General features: G+C 39.8%; 2 protein-coding genes across 2 annotated transcripts in view; one reads left to right on the top strand and one right to left on the bottom strand.

Annotated features, from left to right (window-relative positions):
- LOC122562302 (polycomb protein suz12-like) overlaps positions 1-23,362 on the top strand; it is a 55,267-nt gene extending 31,905 nt beyond the window's left edge. The window contains exons 6-16 of the mRNA XM_043715122.1: positions 2,555-2,640; positions 3,907-4,138; positions 6,777-6,879; positions 7,526-7,631; positions 8,074-8,251; positions 12,157-12,245; positions 13,351-13,494; positions 15,524-15,681; positions 16,969-17,167; positions 17,861-17,940; positions 19,649-23,362. Coding sequence (XP_043571057.1) covers positions 2,555-2,640; positions 3,907-4,138; positions 6,777-6,879; positions 7,526-7,631; positions 8,074-8,251; positions 12,157-12,245; positions 13,351-13,494; positions 15,524-15,681; positions 16,969-17,167; positions 17,861-17,940; positions 19,649-19,994 — 1,721 coding nt within the window. The 3' untranslated portion in view covers positions 19,995-23,362. The remainder of the gene's footprint in view (positions 1-2,554; positions 2,641-3,906; positions 4,139-6,776; positions 6,880-7,525; positions 7,632-8,073; positions 8,252-12,156; positions 12,246-13,350; positions 13,495-15,523; positions 15,682-16,968; positions 17,168-17,860; positions 17,941-19,648) is intronic.
- Positions 13,504-23,446, bottom strand: part of crlf3 (cytokine receptor-like factor 3) — an 88,674-nt gene continuing 78,731 nt past the window's right edge. Inside the window, exon 8 of the mRNA XM_043715128.1 lies at positions 13,504-13,605. Within this exon, the coding sequence (XP_043571063.1) occupies positions 13,539-13,605 (67 nt within the window). The 3' untranslated portion in view covers positions 13,504-13,538. The remainder of the gene's footprint in view (positions 13,606-23,446) is intronic.

Raw genomic sequence — 23,446 nt, 5'->3', positions numbered from 1 at the left:
GGGACAAGACCTTGTCTATATATTCCATCCATGTTCCTCCTGACTTTACAAACCTCTAAGATTACCCCTTAGTCTTTGACGCTTCAGGGAAAATAGTCCCAGCCTTTCAGCCTCTTTGTATAGCTCAAATCCTCGAACTGTTGCAACATTCCTGGAAATCTTTTCTGAGCTCCTTCACGTTTGGCAAATCCTTCCAATAGGCAGTGGACTGGAATTGCACACAATATTCAAAAATTGTCCTATCCTTTACAGCCACAACGTGACCCCCCAACATCTGTATTCAATGCACTGACCAACAAAAGGGAGCATACCAAACGCTGCCTTCGCTATCCTATCTACCTGTGACTCTACTTTCAAGGAACTATGAACCTGCACTCCAAGGTCTTTGTTCAACAACAGTCCCCATGACCTTATCATGGAGTGTCTAAGTCCTGCTCTGATTTACCTTTCCAAAATGCAGCACCTCGCATTTTATCTAAATTAAACACAATCTGCCAATCCTCAGCCTATTAGCTCATCTGATCAAAATCCCATTGTAATCTGAGATAACCTCCTTCACTGTCCACTTTTGGTGTCACCTGCAAACTTGCTAACAATACCTGCTATGTCCACATCTAACTCATTTATGTAAAATGACAAGTAGCGGACCCAGCACCGATCTTTGTGGCATTCCGCTGGTCACAGATCTCCAGTCTTAAATGCAGCAACTGCAGGAAGCTACAGAACAGAGGGATTTGGGAGTCCTCTTCTTGAATCCCAACAAGAATGTTAGCATCCAAGTTCAGCTAATTGAGACAAATGAAAAGTTGGCCTTTCATTCAAAAGGAATGAATAATAAAAATTGGAAAGTTTTAATAAAACTATACAAGGCGCTAGTCAAACCACAGTTGACTGATCTGTGTCCCCTTATACAAGGAAAGATGTATTGGCATTGGAGAGAGTCCAGAGAAGATTCCAGAGGCTGATTCCAGACACGAAGACTTGTGTGGAAGAGTGTTTTGAGTAGGCTGGGCCTGTACTCATTGGAATATAGAAAAATGAGAGATTAACTTACTCAAACATAACAACTTCAATGTGGCCTTGACTAATGCTCTGTCTAAGCTGCATATACAGATGATCTCCATACTTATGCAATATATAAATTTGTCACAGCTTTCCAGTAAGCACTGATTTTAATTGCGTGTAGTGAATCCAAGGATTTGAGAGCCTGATAGTATGTCCAAGAGCTGAGCCTGTGTGTCTAAGGGATTTGAGGCCATTGGAAATGTATTAATCAGATTTCCCTGAATCAGTTTAGTTGTAGGTTCTGTGGTCCAGTTCTTTTTTCAGTTGTTGAGCGAACATCCTTGTGGTTGTCAAAATTGACATTTAACAACTAGTGCTTGCACCCTCTGGTCATCTTACTGGCTCAGCAAATTTATTGTACATGATGACAGTGAAAATGATCATTAAACTACTGCATACTCTGTATAGAGTATTTTTTTCAGCCATAAAGTACGTCAGGCCCTAGAGGATCTGGTTGGATTTCACCTTCTGTCTGGCCAGTTAATTCTATGGCTGTTGCTACAGTTTATGAAACCATCGAACACATTTATGGCTGACTGAGCCCTAGCATGACACATCCCATTTACCTGATCATTCTGACCATCTGTTTTTATTTGCTGTCCTGAACTTTGATTTGAGAGTAATCACTGTAATTCACTCACTTGTCATTCTTAAGGTATGGGTTTGGCTACAGTTCCACCATTCAATTTAAATGGATGGGTGCCTTAACTAAGCCTAAAATTTCTTAGCATATGTATTAATGTCCAGTAGAAGTGTAGCTCGACTTCAGTATCATTGGTAAATTCTTAATACCTCTCCAGTTATTTTGCCTTTTAAGTACAGTCTGCAATTGTACTTAACACCTGTTTAATTGAATTTTGACTATTATTAAAATAGATTCTTTCCCTGAAGCATCAGTATGACTGGTCCTATTTTTTTTTATTACGCTTGTGCTCTCTCAGGAACTACTCCCACTTGTTTAACCCAGTAATTACAAATGTAATCCAAATATAGTAAAGCTAGAGTGTCAGGATGTAATGTCATTTTTCTTGGAATCAGCATTAGCTGTGACCAGTGGGCACTGAAGTTGTAATCATAATGTCAAAGTCCCGATGTACAGCATCCTCTGGATATAACGTGCAGGGAACCCTCCTCAGCTCGTCAGGTAGTGTGGGAGAGGTGATGTCTTGAATTCATGGTTTTGTTTTATTTTGTTGGCAGTGCCATTGTGCCACTTGGTATTGTTTTAGTAGACTGAGTCTTTACTGTAGAATGGAAAATGTAACCTTGTGTCAGAGCCTGAGATACAGCCTACAACAATGTATTGATTTAACTTGTGTGTTTTATTTGAATAGCTGTACTTGCTACTTGTTTTCTTTGTAGGTAAATCTGAGTAGAACAATGTTCTGATAAAATTAGTTTTTCAGTTTGAATTCAAATTTTAATGATTTGGAATGTTTAACACCTTTTCACCATTTTGAATCTGTGACTGTCTATTTCCCTTAACTAGAAAAGCCATCTCAAAACTCAGAGAATGAACAAAACTCTGTATCCTTGGAGGTGCTACTTGTTAAAGTCTGTCATAAAAAACGTAAGGTAGCGTATACAGATTTTTAATTATCTTAGCCTGCAATGTTATCTAGGATGCTTGTTTATTATATTCTCGAAAGTTGATTAGTGGATGTTGGAGTGACTTAGCTGAAAATTTGAAATTTCAGTGTCCTCTAAGAAACTTAGTATGTTTACTTGAGGGTTTGTGACAGTGTACTTTTACAGTGCTTGACAAGTCAGGCACAAAGTTTCCCTGGGGAATTAAATGAGATGGTTAAAAGTCCACAATGAGATTGAGTTGTACTGGAAAAGTCTTGACTTAATTGGCCGATATGATCCTGTTCATATCTTCAAGCTCACAAATTAGCATGAGTCCAGCCTGAAGGATCTTCACCCTTTCTCATTGCAAATATGCATTACAATAGGGGTTCCTGAATCAAGTGAAAAAATAAGAATATTGGACATTTACCCTCTTCCTTATTGAATAATGTCATGATGCTATTTTCCAGTGTCTCTATTATTCACTCACAGGCTATGGGTAATCTGGCAATGCCAATTTGATGCGCAATCCTGAATCCCCTCGAAGGTGGTATGAGTCACCTTGAATACAATTGAGTGGCTTGGCGAGGTTCTTTCAGGGGCATTTCAGAGTCAACCATCTTGTGGAGATTCTGGAGTCACATATAAAGCAGACTGGATAAAGAGGACCAGTTACCTTTTCTAAGTGACGGATGTGGTTTTGATTGTGGCAGTCTTACAGTCACCATTACTTGTCGAATTTTTACTTGTATTTGTGTTCCCAGTTACCATCATGTTATTTAAAATTGTGCTTCCAGATTATTAATCATGGCCTGCAGGTTACTAGTCTGATAACAAAACTGTTCCCCATTACGTTAATTTCATTAGATGGAGCATTCATGGAGCCCTTGGATTTGTAGATGCACTGCAGTGATGTAAGCTGCTGTTTGAGCTCTGCAACCCACAGCTCATCTGCTCCAGGTGATGACGCTTTGTGAGCATTCCTTTTTGTCCTGGAGTTCTCGCGTTTCACAGGATTTGTATTTAGGCCATTTGCGCTATCGTGTGTCTGTTAGAGGTGGATTGGAAATTCTCTTGTCCTCCTTTCCCCAAACCCAATTTCATTGGTTCTGGAATCGCCAATATCTAAGATTGGTTGTCTGCAATAAGTTAGTGCTTTAGCTCTACTTTTTTGGTTTAGTAATGAATGTATTACAAATTACTCTTTTGAAAGCTTTGTTGCAATTTGAATTTGAGCAAGTAGTTCATTAACTTGTTCTTGTCTTTTTCAAGGATGTTAGTTGTCCTATCAAGCAAGTGCCTACAGGTAAAAAGCAGGTGCCTTTGAATCCAGACAACAGCCAATCCAAACCAGGCAACTGTCCTTCCCTAGCAGTTCCTAGCAACGAGTTTGAGCCCAGTAACAGCCATATGGTAAAATCCTATTCGTTGCTGTTCAGAGTGACCCGTCCAGGTCGAAGGGAAGTGAATGGACTGACCAATGGTGAGATTAATGAAAATATTGGTAAGTAGATCCCAGTTTAGGCTGAGGGAATTCTTACTGTACTTCACTAGATTACTGAGCCTTGTAAAGTTTGGGATTTCACTAATACTGTACATAAATTATAGAATCACTACAGTGTGGAAGCAGGCCATTTAGCCCATCAAGTCCACATCGACCCTGTAAAGAGCATCCCACCTGCCCTGTTCCTAGCTAATCCTCCTCACCTGCACATCCCTGAACGCAATGGGCAATTAGCTTGGCCAATCTGCCTGACCTGCCTATCTTTAGATTGTGGGAGGAAATCCATGCTGGGGATAGGCTGGCCACTGATATTCACTACAAAACCACTGACTCCCACAGTTACCTCAAATATATATCCTCACACCTTGCTTCCTATAAGGACTCCATGCCATTCTTCCAGTTTCTCCATCTCCATCACATCTGTTCTGACAATGCCATTTTCCTCCAGAACCCTCAACTGAGGAATGTGCAAACACCACACAAACAGCTGCCTGAGACCAGAATCGCCAGCCCCCTGACACTGAGGCAGCAGTGCTAACCACTATGCTGCCCATATTTCGGACTAAAAATGTTTTGAAATTTTAACTTTATCTTCGCATTTAAATTGAAATGTTTTATTCTGTATGAAGTCTGTACTGTTATTCAGTGATGTAGGTTTGCTCGCTAAGCCAGAAGGTTTGTTTTTGTTTAGTTTAATTTAGTGAGTGGCATCCTGTTTGCAAGAATTGTTGCTACCTTAATTTAGAAGCTGGTTGAATAATTTGAAAGTCAGTGTTGAAATTGTAAAAGTGCTGTCGGTTATCAGATGGTTGAAATGACCTTGTGCAGAGGAACCTCTATCATCTGGCATTTGATTGACCGAATTTTGGATTATCTGAATAATGCAAAGTCCCGATGTTTGGCTATGTTGACTGGCATTCGACTAACCAAACGAAATGTTCCCCACCCCTGTCCTTCAGGTAATTGAGATTCCTCTGTATATGAGGAACAGTGTAAGGAATGTAAGAAATGAGTAAACCATTCAGCCCATCAAGCCTATCCAATCACGGCAGACCTGTCCCAGGCCTTAACCACCTTTTCATGCCAGAGTCTCTCAACCGTCAACACTCAAAACTTGGGAAAATCTATCTACCCTCCTTCAGCTACTTTCAATGATCTAGCATCACGGCACTCTAGAGAATTCTCGACATTCACCCCTATGGGAGAAGAAATTATTTGGCATCTCATTTTTAGATGCTCTTTTTCTGTAGTTGTCTCCTAGTTTGAGATACCCCACTTGTGAAGACGTGTTCTCAACTGCTCAGTTAAACCCCCTCAATCTTGTTTTAGATTGCCCAGTCTGACATCTGATGAATGGTGGGCTGTTTAGCCATTCTTGCGAAGTATACCTCTTGATGACAACAATCGGTTGAGTGAATCTCTTTTGAATTGCCTCTAATAGCAGTCTATCTGTCTTAAATATGGGGACCAAAACACCATTCAGTATTCCATTTGTGATTTCACCAGCACTGTATAGTTTTAACAAAAGTTCCCCTATTTCAGACTCCATACATCTGAACAATAAAGACCAAAATTCCATTGGCAGTCTTAATTACTTGCTCAACTTGTATATAGCCTTTTGTTCCTTGCACAATACACCGATCTGTGTCCTGCATATTTTGTTTCTGCGTTTAGTGGTGAGCCTTCTGTTTCTTCTGACCAAAGTGCATAACTCCACACTTTGCTACGTGAAACTCTATCTGCCAAGTATTTACTTTTTGTCCACTTGCTCAACCTAAGTATAAAAAGGCAGTACATACAGCTGTCACACATTGCCAGGGTCCCAGGCTAGATTCCAGCCTTGGCTGATTATCTGTGTGGCATATTCTCCCTATATCAGCTTGGGTTTCTGCTGGCTACTCCGGTTTCCTCCCACAGTCCAAAGTTGTGCAAGTTAGGTGGATTGGCCATGCTAAATTTCTCATAGTGCTCAGTGGTATGTAGTCTGTGGATTAGCCATTATAAATATGGGCTTCCAGGGAGAGAGTGGGGGCTCAAGTGAGATCCTGGGTGAGAGGGTCGGTGCAGACTTGAACGGCTGAATGACCACCTTTGCTCTGTCGGAATTCTGATTCCATAATCCTCTTGCAGGTTTCTAATTCAGTGTGGCATCAACAATAGGTGTTAATTTATAATATGAAAACTCAAATCAAACTGGACAGTTGGCTGTTCAGTGATCATTCCCAATCTCTTTTGTTTTTTTTTTGCTGCATGGCTCCAAGTTTACTGCATATTCTACATTCCTGGACATTGGGTTTGTCCAGTAGAAATGTTGTGCTCTTGACTGAAGCTCTTACTACGTTTTGTATTTTTTTAAAAAGTCCTGTGAGCTTGTTTACAGTCGGTTCCTAATGGGATGCAAGCGTCTCAAGAAACCATAACCAACAAAACTGGAAAAAGAATGTTAAATGTTTTGAATTAAATGGGTTTAAACTTGTAGCCAGCATTGTGATTAATTTTGGTTCCTGTATCATTCAATATGGTTATCTGGAATGGTTTCTGGTAGGCTGACCGTTGTGCATATGCTGAAACTAATCAGATAACCTGATCCTATAATTAAAAGATAACATATCTTCACTCATAATATTGTCTTTTTAAGAAGTAACAGACGAGATTCCGAGTAGGCGAAAGCGTAATTCGTCTCACAAAGATGATGGGGAGAAAACATTTGTTGCTCAGATGACAGTCTTTGATAAGAATAGGTAAGTAGTTCTCTGTTTTGTGTACAATGTAGAGGATTATACATGTGTATACCTTGTCTTTCCTTTCAAGGATAATTTTTGATCCAGAGTAGTCTGGGTAAGATGGAATTTGCAACAGATAAGCATGCTTGAGAAAATGTACTTGCATGTACTGGTTCCCTTTTCAAGGAGATAAATCTAGTTCTTGAGCTCAAGGAATCAAAGGATATGGAGAGAAAGCTGAAACATAGTACTTAGTAGGATGATCAGCCATGAACCTATTGAATGGTGGAGCATACTCGAGTGGCTGAATGGCCTCCTCCTGTTTCTACTTTGTATGTCCATGTTTAATTGATTTTCTTTAAGATCATACTGGAAACACCTATCTTAAAGGTTCGAAATACAGACACTCTGAAAACTTTTCTTTCCAGAGATGACAATCCCAGCCATTGCAGTGTGGGTGTCCTAAGGCAAGATCTGGGGGATAGATGTCCTGTGGAGCTGTTGTGTGTTTTGGAATAAAAGTGCACTTTTGACTTACTGTACCTTTTCAGTAGCAGTTTTTTTGATCTTTTCTCACTAATGCTACTCACTGCTGTCACCGTTAACATTGTTAAATTTTGTGCAAGTATTGTACTTCCCTGAATTGAATGTTGTTGATCTGTAGGAGGTTGCAGCTCCTTGACGGGGAATATGAAGTAGCCATGCAGGAAATGGATGAATGCCCTGTCAGCAAGAAAAGAGCAACATGGGAAACCATTCTGGATGGGAAGGTGAGTGTTGACCCTGGAATTGTTTCATTTCCAGACATTGCAATTCTGAATTAAATGCGTTGCTCTGTCCGTTTTGTTGGCCTGTGACCAGGGCATTTTCACTGCACTTGAGCAAATCTCCATTGTCAGCTTGAGAAATCTACCTATGGTTTATAATCTGAGATCCTGGAGTCAGCTTGTTGACATTTTGCTAAGGACAAAAAATAGGCAGGAGGCTAGAAGAACACAGCAAGCTAGGCCGCATCAGGAGGTGGAGAGGTTGATGTTTTGGGTGTAACACTTCAGGACTGGAGTCCTGAAGAAGAGTTGTATCCAAAACGTCGAGCTCTCCTCCACCTGATGCTGCCTGGCTTTGTGTTCTTCCAGTCTCCTGTCTGGTAATATTTTGTAGCAGTGACTGTCAAGTCTTCGTTCTAATTATTATTGTTTTTATATTTTGCAGCGGTTACCTCCTTTTGAAACCTTTTCTCAGGGTCCTACGCTCCAGTTCACCCTTCGATGGACAGGAGATGCTGTGGACAGATCCACAGCTCCAGTTGCTAAGCCTCTTGCAACTCGCAATACTGATACTCCAGCTGCAGAGACCAAGCTCAACTCGGTGAAACCAGCCCAGACACTTGGTAAGAACTTGAATTCATACCAGTTTTGACTTCATTATTTTCAAAGAACTCTTATTCCGATAATCATTTAATAATCAGGATTTGAACCCTCGTTCCCAGGTTTAATAACACAGTAGCTACACTACTGTACTGATGTGTAAGAAAATGTTTCTCTAGATGGTGAGAAAAAGGATTCGTTTACACTTGCATGTAAACTGCCACAAAAACTCCTATCGCATGCATTATTCTCAAGTTCATGTTTAACTGAAGTCAAGTCATTTTGTTTCAGAGTAGCTTTTATTTGTCATTTGTACCAGATACAACTGATACAGTAAAAATGAGACCGTATTCCTCCAGGACTGAGGATGCTACACGGATAGCACAAAGTGTTCAATTGTACAGGGTGTAAAGTGCATAAGTTACAGTTATAGAAGAATGAAAGATAATAGACATTTTTCTAGCAGCAATTCGAAGTCTTGTAAAAAATTTCAGATGAAATAAGAGTCTGATTATACAGTGTTAAGGAGTCTGGCTTTGGGGAAGAAACTGTTGCACAGTATGAGAGGCTGAATGCTCCGATATCTTTTGCCAGTTGGCAGGAGGGAGAAGAGTTTAAGTGATGGGTGTGTAGGGTCTTCCACAATGCTGTTAGCTTTTCGGATGCAGCATGTGGAGTACAGTAAATGTCTGTAATGGAGGGAAGAGAGATCCCGATAATCCTCGAAGCTGTGCTCACTATCCGTTGTAGGGTCTTATGATCAGAGATGGTGCAACTCCTGAACCAGGATGTGATGCAGCAGCTCCGGGTACTCTCAATGAACCCTCTGTAGAATGTGGTGAGGGTGGGGTTTGGGAGGTGGGCTTTCCTTAGCCTGCACAGAAAGTAGAGATGCTATTGGACTGACTTGGCTGTGGAGCTAGTGTTGAGGGTCCAGGTGAGATTCTCCACCAGGCATACGTCAAGAAATTTTGTGCTGTTCACAATCTCCACGGGGGAGCTGTTGATCTCCAGCAGAAAGTGGTTGCTCTGCCTTCCTGAAGTCAACTATCTCTTGTCTTGTCCACGTTCAGAGACAGATTGTTGGCTCTGCACCAGCTCATTAGCCGCCTCTTTGTATGCTGACTCATCGTTTGTGCTGATGAGACCCACTGCAGTTGGATCATCAGTGAACTTGATGTGATTTGACCTGTGCATCATTATGCATCATTCAGTGATTTGGGGCAATGTGTTTGAAATTGCTGTTTGCAATCTATCTTCTTTAAACAAAAGAGCAGATTTGTATTTATATGATATCCTTGTTCTGAAGTTTCTAAATGGAGTAAATTGATGTGGGTGAGTCTGCTTCACCGTTCAGTATGGTCATGGTTGATCTGTTCCTGCTTTCTCTGGGTACTCTTCGATTCCTTTAGCCCTAAGATCCACATCACTGTCCTCCTTGAGAACATTGTGCTTTGCCCTCAACTACATTCTGTCATAGCCACTGAAATTTCACTGCCACGATATTACTTCTGAGATAGTGAGCAGCATTGGCTAATGTGCCTGAGTTGTGAACCATAAAGATCCTTGAATATCAGGGGTGAACAGTAAGTTAGTTTTTGTTGTTGATTTGAAGGACAAATGTTTGCCAGTAAACAAGGATCGTACCCCATTTCTCCATCTCCGTTCAACTGAAAGCAGACAGGATCTCAGCAGTACAAGTGTTGAGGATGGTTTTGCATGGCTGGAGAATTGTTTAACAGGCAATGGACAGTTGAGTTAAACAGGCATTTTCAAGTTTGGCAGGTTAGTTATTGGTATCCTCCAAGAATCAGTGCTCAGCTCTTTACAACTCTTCCTAATGACTGAGGATGAAGAGGCTGAGAATACAAGGCACAAGTCAGGAGTGTGATGGAAAATGCCTCCATTTGCTTGGATGGGTGCAGCTGTAACAATATTCAAGAAGCTTGACACCATCCAGAACAAAGCCCATTTAGCACCACATCCACAAGCATCCACCCCTACCACTGGCACTCCGTAGCAGCAGTGTGTACCATCTAGGAGATGCACTGCAGAAATTTACCCAAGATCCTTAGAAAACACCTTCCAAATCAATAACCATTTCCATCTAGAAGAACAACAGGTACATGGGAATGCCACCACCTAAATGTTCCCTCTGAGCAACTCTCTGTCCAGACTTTGAAACATATCACTGCTTCTTCACTGTAGTTGGGTCAAAATGCTGGAACTTCCTAATGACATTGACCGCATGTGGACTACAGCAATTCAAGGCAGCGGCTCCCCACCGTTTTCCAGGATCAAACAATAAATGCTGGCCAGTCAGTAATGTCCTTGTCCCACAAATGAATTTTTAAAAAGTAATTCACGTAAACTTAAAATTCTAATAGGTTTAGATGCTGTACTTCTAGACCTACAAATGTGCATACATTTTTATATGGAGAAACGTCACTGTTTTGCAAATAAAACAGAGTTTACCCACAATTGTATCAATGTGCTACCTCGTACCCACTCCTTTCTAACCTAATATTTTAAATACCTTTTATGGAAAGGTCGTTGTCCTTGTGTGCCACTTTGCATCATGCAAAGTGTCCTAAGGCACTTGCTATGTCTGTAGTGAAATAAACATGTGGAAGTGCTAGTGTTGCACTGAGGTGGACAAAGACAAATCAGTAGGATAAAGTCCAGCAAGTTTATTTGAAATTTCAAGCTTTCAGAGCACTGCAGCTTCACGTGAAGTGACAAAGGAGCAGTGCTCCGAAAGCTTGTGATTTCAAATGAACCTGTTTGAATATATCCTGGTATAATATGACTACTTGTGACGATGCTGCTCCTTTGAAAAGGTTAGCCTGTCCTTGGCTTTTTTTTCCAGAGGTCTCGGTTTGAAAGGTTTTAGGCCCAGTTTGATTATAGCCCACAGATACTTGCTCAGGCAAAAGGCTTTCAAGTTTTTACAAAAATCATAAGTATGATGAAAGGGGAGTGGCCAGTTCTCCCAGCTCAGCTTTACTCTGGCTTGTCAGTTTTGTGGCAACTGGTCCAAGAACCAGCTACATGGAAGAAGGTGTTACATGCTGTGTGTGTGTCCGCCGCCGCCACCACCACCACCACTTGTTGCAAGTATCTGGAACATTGACGTTGAGAGAACCTGGGTTTTTAGGTTATTTTGTATTCTCTTCTCTTTAGCTGATTTCATTCGGTTATCTTGTAAAGTTTAAAAAATTTAGATTCCCTACAGTGTGGAAACAGGCCCTTTGGCCCAACCAGTCTACACCGACCCTCTGAAGAGCAACCTACCCGACCCACCTCCCTCTGACTAATGCACCTATCACTATGGGCAATTTGACATGGCCAATTTGCATGACCTGAACATCTTTGGACTGTGGGAGGAAACCCATGCAGACACAGGGAGAATGTGCAAACTCCACACAGACAGTTGGCCGAGGCTGAAATCGAACCTGGGACCCTGGTTCTGTAAGGCAGCAGTGCTAACCACTGAGCCACTGTGCTGCCCAAACTAAGTGCTTTGACCAGCTGTATCATTCCTGGAATAGGGTCTGGGCTACTTTATTGATGTTTTGAGGGGGTCTGGCCTGATCAAGAATACTTGTGAATTTATTTCACAATCAGGTCATCTGGTTTAGTGATATTGATAGGATAGATATCGGCCAGGATACTGGAGAGAGGACTCCTCTTTGAACAGTGGCATAGGATCTGTCGCAACAATCTGACATGTCAGGCAAGAGAGCTGGTTACATAACTTCAATAATGAAAAACAATGGAGAATAGTGCTTCTTGATAAAGCTAGAACTGATATTTAATTTCCCTGAAACAAGTCAATGCAACATCAGTGCAGGCAAATCAGAATTATGGGAGTGTGTGAATGAGAAATTGCAGATGCACGATCCATTTAATTTTTTTTAATACACAGCTGTAAAAGATTCTCTGACAACTGAACTTCAAAATAAAAAGGAACAAGTTTCAATGGAGCCACGACAGAAATTAAGGATATTTTATCAGGTACAGTGGACAGTCTTCTCTCTGGGGAAATGGGTATGGGCTACAGATGCTCCTTGTGGTCTGTTTTGTTATATTCTGAATAGCAGAGGTAACAGTGGAAATTGTACAGTGTTTTCAAAACTTGTTCTATGAGCAGTACAATTCTGATTTTTTTTTTCCTTGCCTGTTTGCTAAATCCATTTGTTTTGTAATCTTGGAGTTTTGCTTGGAAGATGAGCTGTCAGGCTCCCCTTATCCATTCATAGAGTGCCACCTATTTCATCTCCATACGTCAACTCATTTGCTGAAACAATCTCTGTGCCTTTTGACCTCTCAACTTGACCATACCAGTGCACTCCAATGCAAGGGACTAAGTGAATTTTCAAATATTCAGCTTCACTACAATGCAGCCTCTCTTGGAGAAAACTTGACTTTAAGCAACTCACTCTCCCTTTTCCAAAATCTTAATACCAAGACCACATGTAGCAATGAAGGTCTTGTGGCAGAGGTTAAAACAGTTTTAAATATTTCTGGTGCTTTTGGAATAACTTTTATTTTAAAATTTCCAACTGAGTACGCTGATCTGTTAAAAGGAACTCAATGATCTCTAATTTAAATAACCTTATTCTTCGATCCCAGCTGATTAAGCCTCTAAGAATAAATATGAAATAGCTGCTTTGCCAAACAACAGTGGCACAGGTGTACATGAAGCTGCTTTGCACATCAGTAGACAGGCCACGGAAATATGGCCAATCATTTTAGCTGAATCTGACCAAGCACGTTTCTTTCTGATAGAGTTCATAGTTAATGTGATTCCTTTTCATTAATTTTTTTTTTCCTGCCAGATCTAGTTAGTTAATTCCAGCAATGAGGTATCTGTCTACTGTGATGGGAAATACATTATTTATTGTGAAGAAAGCATGGGAGTCTATTAGCTTGTCATGAATTATACACCTACCTGCTCAGCTAAACAAATTGTCATTTTGTTCTTAAGGCATTCAAATTTTCTACTTGGTACCTTCCAGGCACCCAATGAGTTTTGAATATTGTAGCCTGCAATATCGAATAAGTCAAGTTTAAAGCAAGAAATGATTTTCAACTTTTAACTATTTGTATTTATTTTCAGTTTCTTTACAACAACAATACACGCCAGCAGACTGAAGCCAGAGATGATTTGCACTGTCCTTGGTGCACATTGAACTGTCGGAAGTTGTACAGCCTGCTTAAACACCTCAAGCTTTGCCACAGTAGATTTATCTTCAATTATGTGGTATGCGCGAATTTCATTGAAGTCTCCGAAAAAGAGTCATGCAGCTAGCTGAGATCAGTCTTGATTGTTTTCTGTCTTGGCAAAATCTTCCCCTTTCTTCTGTAAATCTGACTGTAACATTGGGAGCTTTATTTGATTAGAAGATGAGCTACCAAACTCTAATTATCATTCACCCAGTACCACCTATTTCATTTCCACATCTCAGCTCATTTGGTAAAACTATTATTTGCGCCTTTGTTAGCTCTATACGTGACCATTCCAGAGCACTCCTATGCTCCCATGTTAGATATTAAGTAAACTTGGGTCATCTAAAGCTTTGAAAATGTGTTGCTGGAAAAGCGCAGCAGGTCAGGCAGCATCCAAGGAACAGGAGAATCGATGTTTCGGGCATAAGCCCTTCTTCAGGAAGGGCTTATGCCCAAAACGTCGATTCTCCTGTTCCTTGGATGCTGCCTGACCTGCTGCGCTTTTCCAGCAACACATTTTCAGCTCTGATCTCCAGCATCTGCAGCCCTCACTTTCTCCTCATCTGAAGCTTTGCTTTTACTGATTTTGCAACAAATCTTAGTGCCCCATCATCCCTGGCACAGACCCCCAGTCAAGCAGTATCTGAATATTTAAGTTATTTTAAAACAGGCATTTGACCCAATATCTGTGGTTTGGTATCATAATTTGTTTAATACTATCCTGAAGCACCTTTAGTTTCATTGTGTTAAAGGTACTTTCATAAATGGTTTCTCACCACAACTTCTGGCAGTAGATGATGGAATGTTCTCCACTTGCCTGGATGGGTGCAGCTCCAACAAACTCGAAACTTGACACCATCCAGGACAAAGCGGTCCTCTTAGCACTGTGCCTTTTCCCTCCATCGCTGGCACTCGATAACACCAATGTGTACCAACTAAAAGATGCATTGTAGAAATTCATCAGGGTACCTTAAACAGTACCTACGTCAAAGACAGCAGATACGTGGAAGCACCGACACTTGGAAGCTCCCCTCCAAGTTGCCACTCAGTCTGACTTGGAAAAATGTCACTGTTCCTCCAATGTCTCTGGGTCAAAATCTTTGAGCACTCTCCCTCATGGCAGTGGATTTATTTACAGTACGTGGACTATACCAGTTCAAGAAAGCAGCTCAATGCCACCTCGTTGAGGGCAGTTCAAAATGGACAATAAATGCTGGCCAGCCAGTGATGCTCACACATGAATGATTTTTTTTTTCAAAGATCATTAACAAACCCAGCTGTTATGGCTCTTTAATACAGGAAAGCACTGTAAACTACTTTGATATTTGTCGTACACTGACCACTGCCTTGGTCTGATCAAAGGATTTTACACAATTCTGAAGATCAACCAACACCTTCATTGTCTTCAACCAAATGGACATATTACCTCCCGAACAGTAGGTGTACTTGTACTACACTGGTTTGCATTCTAAAAGGTTGATCATCCCCTTAAGGACACAGGAAATTAGGCAACAGATAATTTCCACATACCCCAAACTACTGAATTTAAGGAAGCTGTATACTTTCTCAATCCAATTTTGGTTATTCTCAAATCTTGGCATGATGTGGGCTCATGCTTGGGATAGAATTGGAAATACTTATTTCTCTGCAGTTTAAGACACTAGTACTGTTGGTATCTTATTTTGGAACAAAAATATATGATCAAATCTGAATTCCCCATTGTGCCAGAATTTGAAAGGTGAACTTTGAATTTTTTGTAACTTCAATGGATACAGATTTCAGTAAATTGCTTTCTTTAATTAACCAACTTTTTGAAACTGAATTAACTTGCTTTGTAGATATCATTAGGTGCGGGTTGGCAGGGATGCATGTGCGTTATAGGAGTAATGTCATTTTGTAAGTGCAAAGTGGATTTTAAACGGATTTTCAAGTAGGGGTTGCTGGAGGGAATTTGTTTAATTCTACAGCTGCTCAATATAAAAGGAGCTTATGTCTTTGTGTTGACTATAGAGTTCTTCAGACTAATAATTCATGGAGTTTCTCATTTTGGTATTTCTTTGCAGCCTCATCCTAAAGGTGCTAGAATAGACGTATCTATCAATGAGTGTTATGACGGCTCTTACGCAGGAAATCCTCAGGATATTCACTCCCAGCCTGGATTTGCCTTTAGCCGCAATGGTCCTGTCAAAAGGACGCCAGTGACTCACATATTAGTCTGCAGGTAATGACATATACATACCCTTGTGCTGCATAGGTGCAGCAGTGATTATTGTATTTTTATTTCTAAGTCGATTTTCCCCTCTCTCATCCAGAGAGTTGCATTGCCACGTGATCTTTGTTTGGTGGAGCCGGTGTTGGACTTGGGTGGACAAGGTTAACAATCACACTACTAGGTTGTAGTCCGACTGGTGTATTTTGATGCACTAGCTTTCGGAGCGCTGCTTCTTCATGTGGTTGTGGAGCAGAATTGTAAGATACAAAATTTATAACAACAGGACTGCAGTGTCATGGAATGTAACATTATACAAATTTAGCTTTAATATTACATTCCATGACACTGCAGTCCTGTTGTTATAAATTATCTTATGATTCTGCTCCACAACCACCTGATGAAGGAGCAGTGCTTCGAAAGCTAGTGCTTCAAAATATACCTGTCAGACTCTAACCTGGTGTGATTTTTAGCCAAGTGATCTTTGGCATTTTCAGACTTTATATGTAAATGACTTTGAACCAAGAGGGTGACACATTGCCTGTCCCTCATTTAATATACTGTCTCTTTAGCTGTGAACACTAATGACTCTCAGTATTGTTCTTTGGATATATCCAGCAATGAGGCAATAGTTTTAGAGAGCTTTCAAAAAGAACAAAATAATAGTGTAATCAGAGTCACAGTCTGCCTGCTGTCTGGATCTTGTGAACTGTCATTGACCCTCTTGTCACACTTGTATAAACTAGTGAAGGGCAGGAGTTGAACATTTTCCAGTAAGTTACTGGTAAATGCCATTGGCATCTTCCAACCATTTAGTGAGTATTCAAAAGATAATATAAAATAGAAGAATGAAATTATTTCAAGCCTTTCCTGTTTAATCCTGCTGGTTTTGATAAGATTTTATGTTGACAAAAGAAATGTACTGCCTTCATTGTCTCATTTCAGCCTCGTTGAGCAGGGAACTCTGAGAAATCTAAACCTTCAAGTTGTATTTGGTTGCAGCACTGTACTGTCAGGCTGCTCTCAGAGGCCTATTTAGAGGTGGTTCCAGGTTTGATAGGCAGTTCATCTCAAGCTGGAAATGGAGTGATAAATCTTTCTAAACCTTGGGCTATGTTTGGCTTCCAGTGATTGTTTGTTTGATAATTGGGAACAGAGAGAGAGAGACTTCTGTTGGATTTATACATGGATACACTTGTATGTATTTCAGGGGAAAGTAATGTGATAGAGCATTTAATATGAATGTAGATTGCAAGAAGCCTGTCAAGACTAGTTAATTCAAATATTTCGGTTTTTTAGGCCAAAACGCACTAAACCAAGTCTCTCTGAGTTCTTGGAGTCTGAAGATGGGGAAGTGGAGCAACAGCGGACCTACATTAGTGGCCACAATCGACTTTATTTCCATAGTGACACTTGTCTGCCACTCAGGCCACAGGAGATGGATGTGGACAGTGAGGATGAAAAGGACCCTGAGTGGCTGAGAGAGAAAACCATTACCGTTAGTACTCGATACTTCATTCCTCTATCAAAGTGCTGCTGTATGAAATTAATATTTGTTTAGGTGCATGATGGTAGTATTGAGATAGCAAATTGGTCTATGATCTTTCATTGGAATGTCAAGCAAGCATATATAATTCCTATATTTCCCCCTTCCAGTTCACCCAGTGTGGATTTTAAAAGAATTTATATATATCAGTCCCACCTACCCTTTGAAGATGGTGATCGGTGTTGAGAAATTGGTCTATTGCTGATGCCTTAAATTATGGCCACCCTCCGGTCTTGTTTTAGGAAGGTGAGCGAGGATCGCAACCGAAATGGCCCTATCTCTGTTCAGCATCTCTGAAGAGTTCATTGCCTAATATTCAGCTGCAGGGGCTTCGTGTGAATTTCTCCAGCTCCTTTCTGCAGTACTGTTGGAGCTAATTGTGGTATCTTCATATTCACCTAACTTGCCATAGATTGTGAATTGAAACTCGCATCGTGATTTTTGGCTCCACCGCAATTAAGGAATTGATTAAGCTTCTATGATTTATAAATCTTTTTGTCCAAGTATATTTCACTGTAATCAATTCAGTAGTATCATACCTTAATTTTGGTTTCTATTAAGTTTGTTTTTCAGTAATTGCTCCACGCTGGCATCAGGCAAGTTTTAAAGAAGATTGCATTTTGATTTTTGTTCTTTTTACTACAGCAAATCGATGAGTTCACTGATGTTAATGAAGGAGAGAAAGAAGTGATGAAACTGTGGAATCTGCACGTTATGAAGCACGGGTAATTTTTAGATCTCTTTAATTTCCATTGGCTGGTCTGCTTGCTGTAGGATGCAGTAATGAGATAATATTTTCTGAAAGCAAGAGCATAACTGACTGCTAACCATATGAAACAATGCATCCTGAATAGAACAGATTTTTGTACTAATCTAGGCCTTTCAAAAATTGATATGGTTAAATTGTGGAATTTCACATTTTAACCATGAAATTAACAGGCATTGTATTTTTTATTCCAACTGTGGCCGTGCTTATTGCATTCAAAGCAATTTGATCCGTTCCTAATTTACAAGTATTGAGAGAAAGGAATAAATTAAGAAATGCTCCTGTTGGATGGGGGTATTTACAGCTCTGAAATGTGAATGTTATGTTTTAGTTGAGGAAGTGATCTGCACTTTAATAGGAATCACTGCTCACAGTCTTAGAGCTATTTTCTTTGTATGATGAATTCCTGTGCATATTAATGAAGTGCTTGGAGAATTTCTGGTTGGAGAGATTTTAGGTAGGTGTACAGGACCCCCTGTAGCATACTGAGGAGCAAGATCATTTCTGAACAAGGAACCATTCCTCGATTAATATCCTGTAAGCACTTTTAGCTGGTCAGTTCTGTTTAGATTTGTGTGACCTTTGTGTCTGTGAAGCTAACCTTTGTATTTGACAGAGCATTGTCTGAACTTGGGTTAGATGTTTGTGATGTTTCCTATATCAGAAATCTGCTGCTCAAGTGGGCATGTGAAAACTTTCTGTCAAGCAGCCCACGAGTCAGTCATTATGGCCTAAGAGGAGGCCATTTGGCCTACTGATTCCATGTTGACTTTGTGCAGAGCAGTCTAATCTGTCTCATTGCCTTGCTATACCCCTACTAGTTTGATTCCCTTGTGACCATCTAATTTTTGTTGTGAAGACAAACACGTCATTTTCCTCATTGCATATAATTTGTCTGCGCTCTTTTCCTCCTCATTTATGAAACTTTTGCAAGGTCTTTATTCTTAGCAATGCTGGTTCAGTTAATTCTAATGGATCCAATTAGGTATTCACAATACTTTTTTCTTCCTGGCTAACTAATCTGCTGTAGGTAATAACTGAAGGAGGAATCTCATCCTGCAGCTAGAGAAATGCTTGCTGTTGAAGTTATGATGCCCCCCCATGGTTATAATATCTAATTAACCTCTTACAACAAGCAGGCAGGATCTCCATGTATATCAAGTGTCCTAGTTCAGCACTCTGCTATGCTATACCTGCTTCCTGTCCCTTTTTTTTGAAGTTTCAGCTCGCAGCTACCTAACTTAAATGAGATTGCTACCAACTGAGCAAAAATGGTATTTGAGTTGAAATTGTAACTTCATTAACCTACAATTCACTTGTCATGTTTTCATAAGCACTAACCTACTTCAACAGAGTTTGGATGTTGTCCTGACGACACTACTTTGATGAGTACTTGGGCTCTCTTTTGTGGTACTGGGTGTAAAATTTCAAATACAGCGTTTTCAGATCTGATTGGTAGTATGCTTTTGATTTCAGCCAGGTGGAAATTTTGACTTAGTGCTAACCTCTACATTCCTAGCCTTAAGGTGAGCAGAGTAATCCGATGTGCCCTACCATCTCTAGATTCAGTTGAGTGGAAGGAAATTGCCTGTTGTCTGCATAACTACATTAGATGTCCAGAGAATTCTTGTAACAATCTGTTAATCGCCTCTCATTACTCTCTGCAGGTTCATTGCTGACAATCAGATGCATCAATCCTGCCTGCTCTTTGTAGAGACTTGTGGACCAAGAATAATTGAGAAAAACCTTTGTCGGAACTTTCTGCTTCATCTAGTTAGCATGCACGACTTCAACTTGATTAATTTAAACACCATAGATAAAGTAATGGCCAGGCTCGGTGAACTGCAACAGAAGCTGCAAAGAGATTATTCTGCTTTAAAACTGAGACAGGAACCCATAGATGAGAGTCGGCCAAACAGTGAAGACAGTGGTACAGGCATGAGAGACAGAAATTCGAGCACTGACAGTCTCTGTTCAGGAGTTACCAAACACAGCAAAAGGCATAAACTCTGAAACAAAACATTTTATCCTGTTTTTTTAATCCCTCCCCCTTTATGGCCCTTTACCGTGCTCTGTCCCTCCCTCAGCCTGGACACAGTGAACAGTCACTGAAGAAGGGGCAAAACAAGGTTGTTCCATAAATGTTGCAGCTGAAATCTGCAGAAGATCCAAGTGGACAATGGGTTAATCGGTAACAGTGAAACAAGACAGCAGTGTTGTATTAAGATTCTTTATTCTTGTAAACGTTGGTGTTGAATTCATTTAGCTGATGGAGTACAATTTAAATTGACATTGCATTCATCATAGTAATCTGAACATGCACAGTTCAGCTAGCTGCAAATATTTTCTTTGTGCAAAAATCATTCTTTCTAGAAAACATTTTTGGGCTACAAAACCAAATCTTTCACATTATCCACATTGGCAGTTTATAAAAATTGTTTTAAAATCTGTTTTTGTCGAAGGACTCACAGATAGGATTTCACTTTACATTCTCCTTTTTTTTAAAGTCATGTTCTTTCGATGAAGTATATTATATAAAATCATCAGTGTAACGAAAACATTGTTTAAAAAAGAAAAGTGCAATTTAAATGGACAAAGTTTGCGTGTGTACATCTCTCGGTCTTGATCTTGATACAGGAGTAGCACTTTCCTGTTCCTGTTTAGAAGGATTTTTTAAGTGTCTGTTAAATAGTCTGTTTTGAGATGACATATCTACCTTCTCTTGCTCTCTATTCACACACATCCCTAAAGTAGTATCTGTTCTTACTGGAAAATCTGTTTATTTTGCTTAGTGTCTAGTCAGACTTGCATGCATGCATGGTTGATGTGCTTTATCTGCAATGTTGCTCTTTTCTTGCTGTGTTTCACCAGTGCTATAGTCTGAATATATTAAGACTGTCTTATTGACAACCACTTTGATAAAAATCTGAACAGGAGAGGAATAGTAGCCTGAATATTGGTGCTGTCATTCCAGTGGGATGGCAGTGCACAGCAAGGCTGGACCAGGAATATTTAACTACTCTTTATGCAATATTCTGAGACACTATCTTATTTTCCTGTTATCAACACACTGTATTTATTGCAGTAGACACTTAAGAAATAATGACCGGAAGGTATGTAATTTACGCAATGTTTTGCTACATTGGAGTGCACAGTCATTTGTGCAAGTAGAATACATTTTGGAGTAATATAAATGTTTACAGTTTTTTTCCAATGGAAAGTGATTTTTTCACTACTGGCGCAGTACCAGGGATGCAGGTTTTTAAACTAAGCAAGCACTGTGGACCGATTCGCATTATCACCTCGGGTGTTTATTTTTTAAAACTTAGTGTGCATATTTTTCTTTCTTTAAAAAAACTTATTTAAAATGAGGGGGAGGGGGGCTTCTGTTTAAACAATATTACTTGGAGCTACAGACTTTTTTATGCTACTTGAGTCACCAACTTTTTCCAGCGGTAAGTGCATTTCTGTGAAATATCTTAAAATGTTTTTCCCTTTTATCTAGTATCTGTGTAGCCTGTGCATATCTTGTCCGTGGCTTTGATCTGCTAATGCTGTGCACATGTAAATTAGATTTTTTTTTTTGTAATTTGGTTTGGGGTGCTGTAGTGTTTTCCTGCTGCTAATGTTTCTTAGCAAAGTAATTTCCACTTTTCCTGCTACAGATGGCTGGCATGGTCTGCACAGTTTGACAGCCCGAGATTTTGAAATAATGCTGGAAATTTTGGATTTCATGAAATTTTACACTGACTTTTAAAAACTAGCCCGCACTTTCCTGTCAGCTTTTGTAACCAAACTGGTCATTGAAATGTTAATGGGTTTTTCTATTTAAAAAAAAATAAAAATAAGACATTTTCCTACTTCAAGTTGCCAACCTTCTAAATGTTAATTTAGAAATTGAGATGTAGAGCTCTGTAATGAAGCTATGCTTGAGTAACCATGATATGGCACAGCACAGCTAATGTTGAATGAAATTGTGGGTTTTGCACATTATGCTTTTGTAAGCAAAATATCAAGGGAAGTTAATGAGTTCTGTTTTTCTTGGGTGGTGGGACAGAGGAGAGTTATTTTCAGTTTGCTGCCACTTTATTTGATTTGTTTGTCATACTTAGAATAGCACTGGGAAATAACTTTAGTGCAAACAAGCTTTGTTATACAACCTCTTTCATTACTGTAGCAAGTCCCCATAATTTAGGGAGCATCAGGAAGTGCAGAACACTGCTACCTCTGCATATAACTCTTCTGGCATGCGAGCTCTAATAAAATAGCTTCCCAGTGTATTGTGATTTAAGTAATAGTAAAATGTTCTAAAAGGTTAACTTTCAATATCCCTTTCATAAAATTACCTATAGGTCATTAAGCTTTACTTGATGAAAATAACTGGACCTAAGCAGCCCAAGGGATGCTTCCTTTATTTTTTCATTCTGCTTGATAATGGGATAAGTGTTTTGCAGCTGATTAGTCAAGTTGATGTAAATTTTAATAACAAACCATTTTATGGGGGGGCTAAATGTGGAAAATGTTAATACACCAAGACTGAGAGGTGAAAGATCTATCTCGGGGTGGCTGTGTTCAGATTTTAACTATGCTCCCTTCTCCCTTACCAGTGCTGAGCCCCTTTTTGTTTTTGGAGCTGCTGTTTTCCTTTCTGGATTCCAGTTTGTAGGTGCTAGCTCACATCCAATAGCTATTATTCCTATATGTATTTGAATCGCTGAGGGCTGCAACTTGCTGTATGCTGTCTCAAAATCCATATATGTACATGGACAATAGTGATTTAATGCAGTTGAAGTGTGAACTTAAGTGTGCTATATCTATTGAGTTTCAAAGTACTTGAGCGCTGATTGTAGCACAAGGGGAAGGCGCAGGTTTAATAATGTTGAATTACTACTCTTGTTCTGTTAGGCAGATGCTTGTGGGCCTTTGAGTAGAGGCTATCATCATTTGTTGGGAGGTGAGTTGAGCAAAACTTGCCCAAACACCTGTTTTTAATGTAGTACATGCTTGAGAATTTCAGGAATCTGCCTGAGTTGCTGAAACGTCATTGTTTGGTCTGCGAGTGAATGATTTTGCCTTGGATAGTGAGCAAATGTGGAATGCAACTGTAATTGGCCCATCCAATTTCATCTGCTCCTTCACCACTTCTATTCTGCAAATGATTTTTGTGCTAGCCTCCTCTTCTCAAGATATCCCATCTTCATAGTTTTTGATGAATGGGTTAATTAGCAAATTTATCTAACCTTTTGATCTTTTTTCCTACCATAATTTGACATTTTCTCAACTTAAGGAACTACCTCCCCACAGTAATTTCATGAGAAAATAAAATTGTGATGCAATTTTGCGAGAGGCAGGATGTAGAATAAAAACTGGTGATTTATTTACATTTGTGGTTTGCTTTGACATTGATCTAACTTTATGTATTGATTGCTTACACGTAATGTTTTCAGAAGTGCAATACCTTACTC

Source organism: Chiloscyllium plagiosum, chromosome 24, assembly GCF_004010195.1.
Source record: "Chiloscyllium plagiosum isolate BGI_BamShark_2017 chromosome 24, ASM401019v2, whole genome shotgun sequence".
Taxonomy (NCBI): Eukaryota; Metazoa; Chordata; class Chondrichthyes; order Orectolobiformes; family Hemiscylliidae; genus Chiloscyllium; species Chiloscyllium plagiosum.
This window is presented reverse-complemented; position numbering and strand designations above follow the sequence as displayed.